General features: G+C 40.7%; 1 gene segment (V, D, J or C); it reads right to left on the reverse strand.

Annotated features, from left to right (window-relative positions):
• Window positions 1-1,728: 1,728 nt before the first annotated feature.
• Window positions 1,729-2,217, reverse strand: LOC130097072 (immunoglobulin kappa variable 4-1-like). The segment is given in 2 exon segments: window positions 1,729-2,069; window positions 2,169-2,217. Coding segments are annotated over 2 exon segments (390 nt in total).
• Window positions 2,218-14,696: the final 12,479 nt, after the last annotated feature.

Raw genomic sequence — 14,696 nt, forward strand, 5'->3', positions numbered from 1 at the left:
ACCGCCAGCAGTCGATTTTGATATTCTAGGTATTATCAACTGGCCGGAACTTTGAGATCGCCATAGACGTGAAGGACTTTAATGCGTTAAGAGCTCGCTCAAGTACTGGGGAGCTAAACCATTTAGTGCTTTGTAAGTAATCAGCAATATTTTAAAATGTATACGATGTTTAATAGGGAGCCAATGCAGTGTTGACAGAACCGGGCTAATATGGTCATATTTCCTGGTTCTGGTAAGAACTCGAGCTGCAGCGTTTTGGACCAGCTGTAATTTGTTTATTAAGCATGCAGGGCAACCACCCATAAGAGCATTGCAATAGTCTAGCCTTGATGTCATGACCGCATGAACTAATTGTTCTGCATTTGTCATTGAGAGCATATGACGTAATTTAGATATATTTTTTAAATGGAAAATGCGGTTTTACAGATACTATTCACGTGACTTTCAAATGAAAGATTGATATCAAAGAGCACACACAGGTTCCTAACCGACGACGAGGACTTGACAGAGCAGCCATCAAGTGTTAGACAGTATTCTACCTTATTACGCGAGGACGTATTTTGTCCAATCACTACCGTTCAAAAGTTTGGGGTCAGTGAGAATTTTATTTTTATTTTTTGGAGGAAAGAAATCAATACTTTTATTTATCAAGGAATAATTAACTTGATCGAAAGTGACAGTAAAGACATTTATAATGTTACAAAAGTCTTTTGAACTTCCTATTCATCAAAGAATCCTAAAAAAAAAAAAAAACTGTACAACTGACAGACCAACAACTGTTTCAACATTGATAATAATAATAAATGTTTCTTGAGCATCAAATCCTCATATTATACTGATTTGTGAAGGATCATTTGACACTGAAGACACTGGTGATGCTAAAAATTCAGCTTTGATCACAGGAATAAATTACACTTTACTATATATTCACACAGAAAACAGCTGATTTACACTGGAATAATATTTAATACTATAACTGATTTTTGTTGTATTTTTAATCAAATAAGCGCAGCCATGGTTAGCAGAAGAGAATTATTTTAAAAGTATTTAAAATCGTACCGACCCCAAACTTTTGAACGGTAGTGTATAATCTCTGTTTTTTCAGAATTAAGTAGTAGAAAATTACTAGTCGTCTAATTTTTTATATCAGCTATGCATTCTGTTAATTTGGTGAATTGGTAAGTTTCGTCAGGGCTTGAAGAAATATAGAGCTGAGTATCGTCAGCATAACGGTGAAAACTAATGCCATGCTTCCTAATGATATCTCCTAGGGTAGCATGTACAGAGTGAACAGCAATGGTCCTAGTGCTGAGCCTTGTGGTACGCTATACTGAACTTTTGACCGATAAGACATCTCTTCATTTACTGCTGAGAAATGACTTATGAATAATAAATTCATTATCAGTTTCAGACGAAGGACTACTTGAAAATGGCTTTATGACTTTTTAGCTTAATGTACAAAACAACATATGACACTTTTATTGTTTGTCGATTTCACACATAATTCTGGGCACAGTTGAGTCAAACCCGTCTGTCACAGGACGGATCACAGTCTAATAAAGCTGATTTCAGTCACAAGTCAGTTTTGAGCACATGTGTAGTTCTTGTGTTTGTCCTCTGTTTGTCAGTAGTGTGTGTGTGAAAGTGTTTGAGCAGCTGCAGTTTCTGTCAGTGTATCAGTTCAGTCACTGTGACTCTGACTGACGGAGGTTTTTGTACGACTCTTTATCACTGTGTGAATACATCTTTACTGTTGATCCAGTGTGAACTCATACAGTAATAATGTCCAGCATCTTCAGTCTGGACTCCACTGATGGTCAGAGTAAAATCTCTCCCTGATGATCGACTGCCACTGAATCTAGATGGAGTTCCTGACTGCCGAATGATTGATCCAAAAATCAGGAGTTTAGGAGCTTCTCCAGGTTTCTGTAAGTACCAGCTAAGAAAATGGTTTCCATTGTGACAGCAGTTTGGATCACTGCTAGTTTTACAGGTTATAGTGACTGATTGTCCAGGTTCATAGATCCGCTCTGAGGGAGTTTGAGTCACTGTCACCTGACCAACAGATTCTGACAAGAGAGAAATATTAGAAATCACAAACACTTTTACAGCCATATATCTTCACAAAAACACATAATAAATAATGTATAATCTTGACTGACACAAACCTCTACATAATACTGCCAGCGTCCAGATCAATACGGTGATGAAAGTCATGTTTGTTGGTTGAAGGTTCAGTTCTAGTGAAAAACAGTTGTTGATCATGTTTCGTGTTTGACAGAGTTATAAACACATGCAGAGCGCTGAAGCGTGTGTCGCTCATGTAAAACACACTCTCTATGCAAACGCTTCAGTATAACAGATTTAACTTGGTTTAATGTTCTGTTTCATTGAAACTTCACAAAACATTTCACGAGTTCACATGTTAATTTGATCCTTTATTCATATAAAGTAACATCAGACGAGCAAAAGCGTTTATTTTCTGAATATCAGACCAACGGCACGAATGTGAGTGTAATATTGCTTTGATACAACAGTTTAATGAAGAAGAATCTATTATTGACTTTACATTTTAGTCATTTATATTGCCAGTTATTTACTAACTGAAAGTTACAGCTAACTGAAATATTCCCAAACGAAGCCACAGTAGAACAAACCACAGAGCGACTGAGAAACACACTCGTGGCCTAAAGGTGATGATACACAGGGCAACTTTTTGAGCAATGTTGCTGGGCAATCTTGCCGTCAACGGGCAACCAGATGAGACACAGGGCCCACGACTGATCTAAATTATCCAGATAGAAATGTATTGCCCATTTTCAATGGGAAAGTACCCAAGCAACAATCGCTCGGCAAGATTGCCCAGCAACATTGCTCAAAAAGTTGCCCTGTGTATCATCACCTAAATGGTTAGAGAGTCAGATTGGTTAAATGCAGAGGACAAATTCTGAGTTTGGGTTTCCAGACTTGTCCTTCACATGTCACTTTCACAATAGTTCCTGAATGAATCAGTGTTTTAAATCGGATGATAAAGTTAATGGCTGCAACCGAAATCACATCTTTCCTTCTATTAGTAGGCAAAAAACATACCGTATAGCCAGGCCAGCTGACAGTCTTGCCTGGGCCCGGGACAAGATAATCTTAGATGGGCCCCCCCATGCCCAGATCTCTCCTTTTCCCTTGCTCTTCCTCTCCTGTTCCTCTCCTCTGCTCTTACTCTTCAGTTCCTCCACCAATTACAATTTTCTAGGCCAATTCTGATTTTAGATCAGAATTCCGTTTTTCTAACCACTTTACAGCAGACTTCCATTTTTATTTATTTTTATAAAACACCATATACTTTTACCCAAACTGAATAATAAAAACACGTTTAAATGGGTACATTTTCTATAAATGTCTTCATTTTCTTTTCTGACATAGCCTACTGCAGTTCTTGTTAAAACACACTAGACATGCAAAATCTGTGCATTTTGGGCACTTTTTGTGTGAAATCATATTTATTTTTTGTCCATCAAAAGTGTGCTTTCACTTTTAATTAAGCATGAGCAAAAATAGACTCGGATCTGGCCCATTATCTGTTCACCGATGCCGACAGTGACGCATTTCAGCCGGCTTTTTATTTCTCATCTCCATAGATATATCTAGTAGTAAAGCTAATGCAAGGGCTAGAAATCAATGAATTCTTTGCTAATACTTCCTCGTCATCATGGAGAGCAGACGCACCGCTTTCTCCTTTCCACAAGCGTTTGCTCTCCCGTGGCGTCTGTCGTTGCTATGCAACAATGAACTTGGCGCGCCTGGAAAAAACGAGCGCGCCGCGTCGGTATTATGAGCTAATATCCAAAATATTTCGATATGTGGCTCTTTCCTCATTTCTTATCAACAAGTGGATTTACAGCCACCACATCAGCAGCACCGCCGGTCGCCATGTCTCAGCGCTTTTATGAAGAGGACGCAACTGCACGCGCTTCGGGCATGAACGCGCATCAAGTACCGCTGTTTCTTACCTTGCTCTACGTTGACTTTACTAACATTAGTTTCAGCTTCACCGTCACCAACTTTTTAAAAAATATTTGTTTATGACACCTCTAAGGCCTCTATTTTCTTCTTCTCTTCTTCTCTTTTCTTTTCTTTTCTGAGCACAGGACTTGTGCTGACCGGACATTTTGAGCGTAGACTGAACTTCAAATCAAATGACAACATCAAATTTTGATCAGTGGCCAAACCATTTTTGTTTTGGGGGGAGGGAGGGGGGGACTTGACCACTATTTCAAGGACAATTAGGAAGAAAACAAATAAAAAGCTTTTATGTAACTCAAATACTAGATATTTTTTCCACAAATATGCCTATTTTATTTATTTTTTAACAATTATTCCATAATTTAATGAGGGCCCAGTTCTGGGCCCCCCCCCCCCCCCTACCCTGGGCCCGGGACAACAGACCCGTTTGTCCCCCCCTGTCGGCGGGCCTGCGTATAGCAGTGAAAACATGGATAGCTGGAAAATTCAGTCAATGGTGGGGAAAGAGTAAAGTAGAATTAAAGTAAATTCCTGTATACTACCAGTGGACTAGCCTACACAAAAATTCAGATACGCAGAATTAGAAACATCTGTTTTATGTCAATATTTTAATCAATATTTTCAAACAATGTAAGTTTCATAAGACTGTTTATGAAAAAAAGTTATTAGGCTACTCGATCAAAAGAGTTAAAGGTGACCTATAATTCAAAATTGAATTTACCTTGGTATAGTCAAATAACAAGAGTTCAGTGCATGGACATGACATAGAGTGAATCTCAAACTGGACTGTTTTCGCGTTCTCATTTAATTCACGTTTATGAAAAACACCCCTGAAAAACGGTCGGTTCTCCACACAATACCGACTGTGACGCAATAGTCGGGATCATTAATATGTACGCCTCCAAATATTTGCATAATGCCAGCCCTCAATGCCAGGCGGAACTGCGCAGCCGAAGCATGGCAGTTGCTCAGTGTGGATGTACACATGAACACAAAAGTATTTTTTAGTTCCTTCATCTGAGCCTCTGGAGAAACAATGGGTTAATTTTATTTTCTCTGGAAATTTTCAAACATTTCACCGACGACTGTTTCCTCAACTTGGGCCAATACAGAGCTGGCCTCGGATCGAGCTACCAAGCAACACTTTCTGATGTGTAATTGTTCAAGTTCAGACAGGTAATCTTTCTCTCAAAATCGTTCAATACTGTTTATGCATCAGTAAGTCAAGCCAGTGACTAAAATATCAGCTTCACATCGTTTCTTTTAGTAGGATGAAAATAATCGTATTTAAATTGTGAACATTATATACAGAAAGCGATCAAAGAACAATCTTTCCACACAGCGCGAGTTTATCTGGACACTTGCCAAACTCGTTATGAAATCAATGACGCACGTTACTGCACAACGAAGCTCTTACTGTATTTACATCATCGTGTTTGCATTGGTGAAAGCAGAGAGAGTGCAGAAACTGCTTTGCAATGATAATGTGGCAGGCAGTACAAGAGAGGGAGGATAGAGAGAGAGAAAGAGAGAAAAATAGAAAGAAAAATCGACTACGCCACCCTGGTCGCTAAGCCAGGGAAGTGTCCTATTAAAGACACACAGGTTCGGTGTTTCCCTTACATAAATACTCCGAGACGTGGATATGGAAAAATACAAAAATATATTCTTTATTTGGACAAAGATAAAATACTGGCGTGCCAGTCAGTTAGGTTCAATTATAACATCACACAATAAACAGCTCACAGGACTCGTGGTCACCCGAAGCAGGACGAGCTAGTGCCAGACGTCGCTAGTCTCAGCGATGGTAAAAGAGCACCCACACGTGCACTACACGTCACTCAAATCACGTCAACCAAGACCAATCACTATGGATTGCAGACCACACACACTGTGTCTCATCAGGACCCGCCACCTTAATTGGACAACTAGCCCTCCTGCTCCGGGCTCACAGTGCCTGAAACACAAGAAATAAAGAATTACAAAAAAATAAATCAAAACAAATAAACCAAACAATTATCCTCACCTATGGGTACCCATATACAGGACACAACATGCGAGACATACAATATACGTAACTAAAAGGAAAACATTCCGCAATCCACTCAAATCTGCACTCATCAGTGTCAGTGATGGTGAATGGATCGCTACGGGCCAACAGGAACAATCTCCCCAGGCCGGTTACCACTCACAATCCCTCTTTCCCTTGGGACCAGTCGGGGATAATCTCACAGTGAGCAAAGAAAATAACAGTAATTATAATACAAATAAAGCACAAAACACCCAAAACTAAGAAAACAAAACACCAACTACCAAGCAAACTGATAAATCAATAAGCAAACCCCAAAAAACACAAAAGATAAATTACACAGAAAAACAAAACAGAATTACACACGCAAGCAAAATAACTCAAACAAAAACATTAATAGGAACAGAACAGCAGCGACGACAAGTCCTAGAGCAGGCAAGTGTAGTCTTCAAGTGCCCTTAAAACAGCAGATCGATCCACCTGCAAAAGCCGGACTATGAGCTAAAATATGCATAGCATTAATTTACTGTTGTACAATTGATCGCACATACCAAACATGCGGAGATCGCGCCACTCGCCCAGTCGACAAGAGATGAAAAAGCCCAATGATACGCTGGAATACACAGACCCCATAATATTAACTATTCGCTCATTAATTAAATACAGCCAAAAGGGCCAAAGAGAGACCTACCAGGACGTCAAGCAGCAATACACCCCCGATGCTGAATGCAATTCATACCGAAACGGTGGTATCCGGAAAACAGCGCGTGTTGCCAGGCATGCAACCCTCAGCACAACGTGTGCTTTTCTGCGAACAGCCCAGAACCTGACAAAAGTAACACTCAATCTAATGTTCATTAGGCTCAAGCATAAAAACCAGCCGCCACACTCACCTCAGCCAGAGCACCAGACAGTCGCAACAATAATGACGTGCTAGAACGCGGTCGCACATTCACGCAATCTCCGGTGACAACACCGCCACCTTAATATACCCCTTGGAAGGAATTACCATAATTATTATCAATGAATTGAATGCTGATCACCTGCGTGCATCTAGGGCGGAGTCTCACTCTACAGAGAGGACGTCAACAAACAGCGGCACTTCACTACAATCAGATCTTCATTCTCGCGATCAACACACAGTCATCTGCTCAATGCTCATCACGGCAACATTTTATGTGATGGGAATAGATCTAAATACTTTAAAAACATCTCACGATTCGTTAATCTCGATAGCTGTTATAGTAAAAACGTATAATAGCAGTAGTAAAAGTATTCGGGAGAGAGTTTCACATGTAATGCGCGTTGCTATTTCATATGCAAGCATGTCAGCCAATCACAGCAGTGGCCGCGGTTACAGGTCTACTCTATAAGCTATTCTACTAGAAAGCTTGTTACTATATAACTTGAACATGTTAGTGTATAAGACAGCGTGTATGTTTAAAAAAAAGTATTTAATAAGCTACTCAATCAACATAGTAAACACAAGTACAAGCCAAGAATACTTAGAATGCTTAATTATTCTTTTATCTATATTCTTTTATCTATATATTCTTTTATCTATATATTCTTTTATCTATATCCTCTTTTAAATATATCTCTGTGATAAAATGAGGTATGTAACTTTCAATTCAAAGAACCAAACAATGGGTTTTGTGTTCAAGGTCATTTTATTCACTGTTTTGTCTCACCCATGTGTCGAATGGAAGGTGCACATTTCATTGCGACACATGTTTTTTCGGCCTAAACCTTTTGTACCTGTAAATAAGAACAGATTAATGTTAATTATACAGGTAATGATTTGTTTGTTAATGGTGAATCTCTTTGTCTTACCTTCTTCCTGGAACTCCCTAATAGGAGGGGCTCGCGAACAGGAAGCCTGACTTATACCTTCCCAAAGGAGGAGGAGTTCAAGTATTGAGAATGTTGAATGTTATTACATTGAATGCATGTCTTTTAAGATTCTCGTTGGTTTTCATGATGAAAATAGAGCTTGATAAAGAAGATGCTAATGTTCATGTTTGAAGTTGATGTTAAATATGACCTTATAAATAAGTTATGTAGATTGTATTTGAGATAACCTTGCCATTGGTCTGTTTGAATTTGAGGGGAGGAGCCTCAACTATAAAGAGTCTAATTGTGTGGACAAAAGAAACAGAGAGCAAAGGGTGACGGTTGGGCCAGTAGCCAGCGTGTTTGATGCTTCTCATGTAAATATTATTTTATGTTTTTTTTCTTCTTTATTTTTGTTTGTATTTTGTTTTTCCTGTATTGGAATTTTGGTGAACTGAACCCTGTTACACTGTTGGGAGCATGCCCTGAGAGAGAAAATTAAATCACCTTTAAGAGACTTCAGAGTTTTCCCGTTTCTTGCTGCCTGCCTAGCCACAGCTAAGACCATTTTACCACAAATGGTGTCAGAAGTGGGATTATGACGTCTCTGCGGGAACTGGCAGTAGAAGAGGAAAATTGGAAGTAGTAAGATGACTGCTAAAGGGCATATTGGTCCTCAACGGACTACCAGAGCACATCCTGTTTTGTTCTCAGAGGGAGAAGAGGATACAGTGGGAGCTCAGGTGGGTGATTTAGAGCTGGGGGCCAACGCACACGAGGAAGCCATTTCAAGCATGTTGTACCAAGCAGGCAATATTCAAGAAGAAGAGACGGAACTGGTGGTAAGATCCAAGACTGGGACAGCTAGTACTCCTCGAGATGGTAAAGACAATGTTGTTATGGGACAGGAATTTTTGACAGAAATGAGAGATTTCATGAGACAACAACAAAGAAATGAGAAAATTTTGTTTGATGAACTGCATGATTTGAAATCCACCATTTTTCAGAAACCTAGAAATGAATGGGGGTTTGAAGAGCAAGTCAGCCAAAATACTCACCGGCCCTTACCTACACCAAGAACTTTTCATCCACCACCATTAAGAGGTATGATGCATTCACCTCAAGCTCACCCTGTAGCTGATAGCTTACAAGCTATAAGTCAATCACCAGCAGTACCCTATAGACGTTATCATGAATCAAGAATTCCTGAATTCATTGAGGGGGAAGACGTGGAGAGTTTTTTCATTCGTTTTGAACGTATTGCAAGAACGTGGGGATGGCTAACGGATGAATGGGCGGCTCGAGTTGTCACTCTGTTGACAGGCAAGGCCTTGGAAGCGTATGCGGGGATGGATGAACAACGATCCGGTTTCTACGAGGACATCAAGGCTGCAGTACTAGCTAAGTACAATGTAACGGAGGAGACTTATCGCCATCGCTTCAGGAGTCTCACAGTACCATCTGGTGAGAATGTCAGAGAGACCTATAATCGAATTAAAGGGTTGTACAAGAGGTGGATGCGACCTGAAGTCAAGGCTAAGGATCAGATAGGAGAGACTATCATTCTTGAGCAGTACCTGAGAATTCTTCGTCCAGATGTGAGGACTTGGGTTAAAGAAAATCAACCCCAGACTGGAGAGGAAGCTGCGGGATTGGCAGAGAGGTATATGGCCGCACATCGGGAACCGCAACGGACTTACAAAGGTACTGTGGGAAGGGGTAAAACTGAGGAGCCCAGTGATCAGACGGTGGGAGTAGTGGGGAAAACTTCTACTTTTGCTAAGGGGCCTCTGATCTGTTTTTACTGCCAGCAGCCTGGGCATAAGGCATCTCTTTGCCCATTAAGAAAACCCAAGGTAACAAATATGTGTTATGTTCCCCGAGAGGAGTGGTCCAATGAACTGGTGAAATCCACTGACAAACATAGACATATCTTATCAGTAATTGTCAATGGTCATCCTGCTCAAGCACTTGTAGATACGGGGAGTACGCAAACTTTGGTAAAATCGTATTTACTGAATTGTGAAATTCTAAACTATGGGGATACAGTGTGTTTAGGTTGTGTACATGGGGAAGAAAGGATCTATCCAACTGCTGATGTATCCATGGTTATTGATGAACAGGCATTTTTGCTGAGGGTGGGGGTAATTGACAATCTGGCATATGATGTGGTGTTAGGTGATGATTTTCCTTCTTTAACTGATCTGGTCAATGCGACACCCAAAACTTGTGCAGTTGTAACCCGATCTCAAACTAAAGGGCTACAACCCCTTCCTAATGCCCATGCGGATTTGTTCGGGTCTGAGGGGAAGGTTAGAAAGAGTAAAAGACAACGAAAGCAAGACAAACATAGAGGTAAAGTTAAGGCCCCGGATAATGTACCATGTCTCCCTGGGCCTGAGTTAGATTCCATTGATTCTCGATGGAGGGTGCCTGACAATTTTGGGAAATTACAGAGGTCAGATGTTACCTTACAACCTCTGTATCAAAAATTGTGTGAGGTAGATGGTAAACCTGTGGGTGTACCACAATTTGGTGGGGATCAGTATATCTTAAAAGACAATCTTTTGTATTTGGCAGACACAGAGAGTCCCAGATTGGTGGTGCCTACCGAACTGCGCCAGATGATCTTACATCTGGGTCATACTATACCTTGGTCTGGACATTTAGGTCAGCAGAAAACTTATGGGCGAATTAGTCAACGGTTCTACTGGCCCAAAATGTATCAGGAAATACAAGATTACTGTAAGACCTGTTCTGAGTGCCAGCTTGTAGCTCCCGTCCGTAAGGCAGATCGAAGTTATTTGCAGCCTTTACCGATCATCGGTACCCCTTTTGATCGAATAGGTATGGATATAATTGGCCCGTTAGTGAAGAGTAGTTCAGGTAACCAATTTGCGCTGGTAATTTGCGACTATGCAACTAGATATCCTGAAGTGTACCCTTTGCGATCAATCCAGGTTAAACATATTGTGAAATGTTTAATTGACTTGATATCCAGGGTTGGAGTACCATCTGAGATCATTACTGACCAAGGGACTAATTTCATGGCTAATGTGATGAAGTTACTCTATAACCAATTGGGCATTAAAGGTATCCGAACTACCCCGTTTCACCCCCAAACTGATGGGTTAGTTGAGCGTTTTAATGGCACACTGAAAAGTATGCTTAAAAGATTTGTGGCTGAGACCGGTAGAGATTGGGATAAATGGATTCCTTTTCTTTTGTTTGCATATAGAGAGGTGCCCCAATGTTCAACTGGTTTCTCTCCTTTTGAGCTTTTGTATGGCAGGCAAGTTCGAGGTCCCCTGGACATACTCAAAGAGGAGTGGACGGCAGAGAAACCAGCCCAGTGCAGTGTCATCTCTTATGTATTGCAGATGAGGGACAAGTTGGAGACATTCCGGACTTTGGCCAAAGAAAATTTGCAAGATGCCCAGAAGAGACAGAAGGTATGGTACGACAATCATGCCAGAGAAAAAAACCTAAAACCTGGACAGAAAGTTCTTGTACTGTTACCTTCAGGTACATGCAAACTGTTGGCCAAGTGGCAGGGTCCGTATGTCATAACCCGAAAACTTGGCCCTGTAACATATGAGATTCTGTGTCCCGAAAGAAAGCGTCCTAAACAGATCCTCCATGTTAACCTGTTGAGGGAATTCAAGGAGAGGGGACTTGAACCTAAAGATCAAGTGGTACTGATGGTGCGGACAGTCGTGGAGGAAGAAGATGAGTCGGAGATGGAACCAATTCGGCTTTCAGCTGAGGATCCTGGCCTTAGTTTGCATTTAAGTGAACAACAACAACAGCAACTCACAGAGGTACGTCAATCTTTTCCATCTCTCTTCCAGGAAAGACCGGGGCGTACCAAAGTGGTCACCCATAACATCATCTTGAAAGAGGAAGTTCCAATTCGACAGAAGCCTTATCGAGTTCCAGAGAGGATGATAGAGAAACTGAAGGAGGAGATTGAAACGATGTTGGAGATGGGAATAATCGAACCTTCCCAAAGTGAGTGGTCAAGTCCTATACTTCTGGTTCCCAAGAAAGACGGTGGACTGAGGTTCTGTACAGATTTTAGAAAACTGAACAGCGTATCCTGCTTTGATTCCTACCCAATGCCTCGAATAGATGAATTGATTGAAAGGCTGGGTAAAGCACGTTACATGACTACACTAGACCTATGTAAAGGATACTGGCAAGTGCCTCTTGACCCCTCTTGCAAACCATATACTGCTTTCCGTACCCCCACAGGACTATATCAGTATAATGTAATGCCTTTCGGGTTACACGGAGCACCAGCAACGTTCCAGAGACTTATGGACAATGTACTTGCTGGGTGTGACCAATATGCAGCAGCATATTTAGATGATGTAGTAATATATAGTGGGACATGGCGGGAACATTTAGATCATCTTAGTGATATCCTACGAAGGCTCCAGAAAGCTGGACTCACAATTAACACCACCAAATGCTCGTGGGCACAAACAGAGGTGAAGTATTTGGGATACCTCATTGGCCACGGTCAGATTAAGCCACAGGTGGAGAAGCTTAAGTGTATACAAAACATTCAAAGGCCACAGACAAAGAAACAGGTGAGATCATTCCTTGGTTTAATTGGGTGGTACCGCCGTTTTATTCCCCATTTCGCATCTCTGGCGACCCCATTGACTGATCTAACCAAAAAGAGTCCTTCTAAGTTTCACTGGACAGTGGAGTGTGGAGGAGCTTTCACAACACTTAAAGATATGTTATGTCAAGAAGCAGTTTTGCAGGGCCCTGATTTTTTGAAGAGGTTTCTTGTGCAGGTGGATGCCTCGGATGTCGGATTGGGAGCCGTTTTGGCCCAAGGGGAGTCCGGAAGTGAGAGGCCAGTACTGTTCTTGAGTAGAAAACTCTTCGACAGAGAGAGAAGATATTCAACGGTTGAAAAGGAAGGCCTTGCGATCAAGTGGGCTATTGACTCTCTCCGATATTATCTACTTGGGCGGGAATTCACTCTGCAAACTGACCACCGAGCCTTGAAATGGATGCAAACAATGCAGAATAGTAATTCGAGGATACTGCGCTGGTGTCTGGCTCTGCAACCCTATAAATTTACAATTGAGCATTGTCCAGGTAAGAAGAATCTCATTGCTGATTACTTATCCCGGTTATCAGACTAATCCCATTCAGAGGGGGGGAAAGGGAGAAATGTGATAAAATGAGGTATGTAACTTTCAATTCAAAGAACCAAACAATGGGTTTTGTGTTCAAGGTCATTTTATTCACTGTTTTGTCTCACCATGTGTCGAATGGAAGGTGCACATTTCATTGCGACACATGTTTTTTCGGCCTAAACCTTTTGTACCTGTAAATAAGAACAGATTAATGTTAATTATACAGGTAATGATTTGTTTGTTAATGGTGAATCTCTTTGTCTTACCTTCTTCCTGGAACTCCCTAATAGGAGGGGCTCGCGAACAGGAAGCCTGACTTATACCTTCCCAAAGGAGGAGGAGTTCAAGTATTGAGAATGTTGAATGTTATTACATTGAATGCATGTCTTTTAAGATTCTCGTTGGTTTTCATGATGAAAATAGAGCTTGATAAAGAAGATGCTAATGTTCATGTTTGAAGTTGATGTTAAATATGACCTTATAAATAAGTTATGTAGATTGTATTTGAGATAACCTTGCCATTGGTCTGTTTGAATTTGAGGGGAGGAGCCTCAACTATAAAGAGTCTAATTGTGTGGACAAAAGAAACAGAGAGCAAAGGGTGACGGTTGGGCCAGTAGCCAGCGTGTTTGATGCTTCTCATGTAAATATTATTTTATGTTTTTTTTCTTCTTTATTTTTGTTTGTATTTTGTTTTTCCTGTATTGGAATTTTGGTGAACTGAACCCTGTTACACTGTTGGGAGCATGCCCTGAGAGAGAAAATTAAATCACCTTTAAGAGACTTCAGAGTTTTCCCGTTTCTTGCTGCCTGCCTAGCCACAGCTAAGACCATTTTACCACAATCTCCATCAACAAGTATAGGCCAAATATACTTAGACTTTTTTGTCAGTATAAGTCAAGTATACTTAAGTGCAATTTGAAGTATATTTCTGAGAAGTACATAAAGTATATTTCTGAGAAATACATAAAGTATATTTCTGAGAAGTACATAAAGTATATTTCCGAGAAGTACATAAAAAGTAGACTGAAAGCATACTTTCTTATTTTTTCGTTTAAAAGGAGTATACTGATAGCACACTTGAATAAACTTCTTTTTCGTAAGGGTTACATTCATACAGACACTCATTTATACTATATACAACGGGCTTTTTTAGCGGTCGTGAAGTAATTACTTATTCAAAATAAGGTCTACTCAAGAGATTATGTGATTTCAGCCGTTGATTCATTTGCTGCGTCCCGATTCAGAGACTTCATCCTTCGAAGGCCGATTGCGTCACCGCGGCGAGACGAAGTCTGTCTCAATACAAAGACTCCTTCAAATGCGTCTTCGTTTTTACTTAAAGTACTTTTTCTAAACTCTTAACACAGCAACACACCTACATCACACAATTACACAATTAGCCAACTAGTTAATAAAACCACATTTTGTTAATTAAAGCAGCACTATGTAGTTTTTGCTCTTGGGGTCCCCCTACAGTTGGGAAACAGTATTGTCTTCTACTACAGTAGTAAAATCTGTCATGGTTACACCAGGGGATACACCGATACACGTGCATTTGTTGACAAGCCGATACTGTCTTGAGTTCTCGCAAGTTCTCATGTCTTGGGCAGACTGCCAGCGTTGCGTTTGAAATGTCTTCATCCCAGGTACAT

This window comes from Rhinichthys klamathensis, unplaced genomic scaffold (assembly GCF_029890125.1).
Source record: "Rhinichthys klamathensis goyatoka isolate OS25496 unplaced genomic scaffold, OSU_Roscu_1.1 h1tg000209l_1, whole genome shotgun sequence".
Lineage (NCBI taxonomy): Eukaryota > Metazoa > Chordata > Actinopteri > Cypriniformes > Leuciscidae > Rhinichthys > Rhinichthys klamathensis.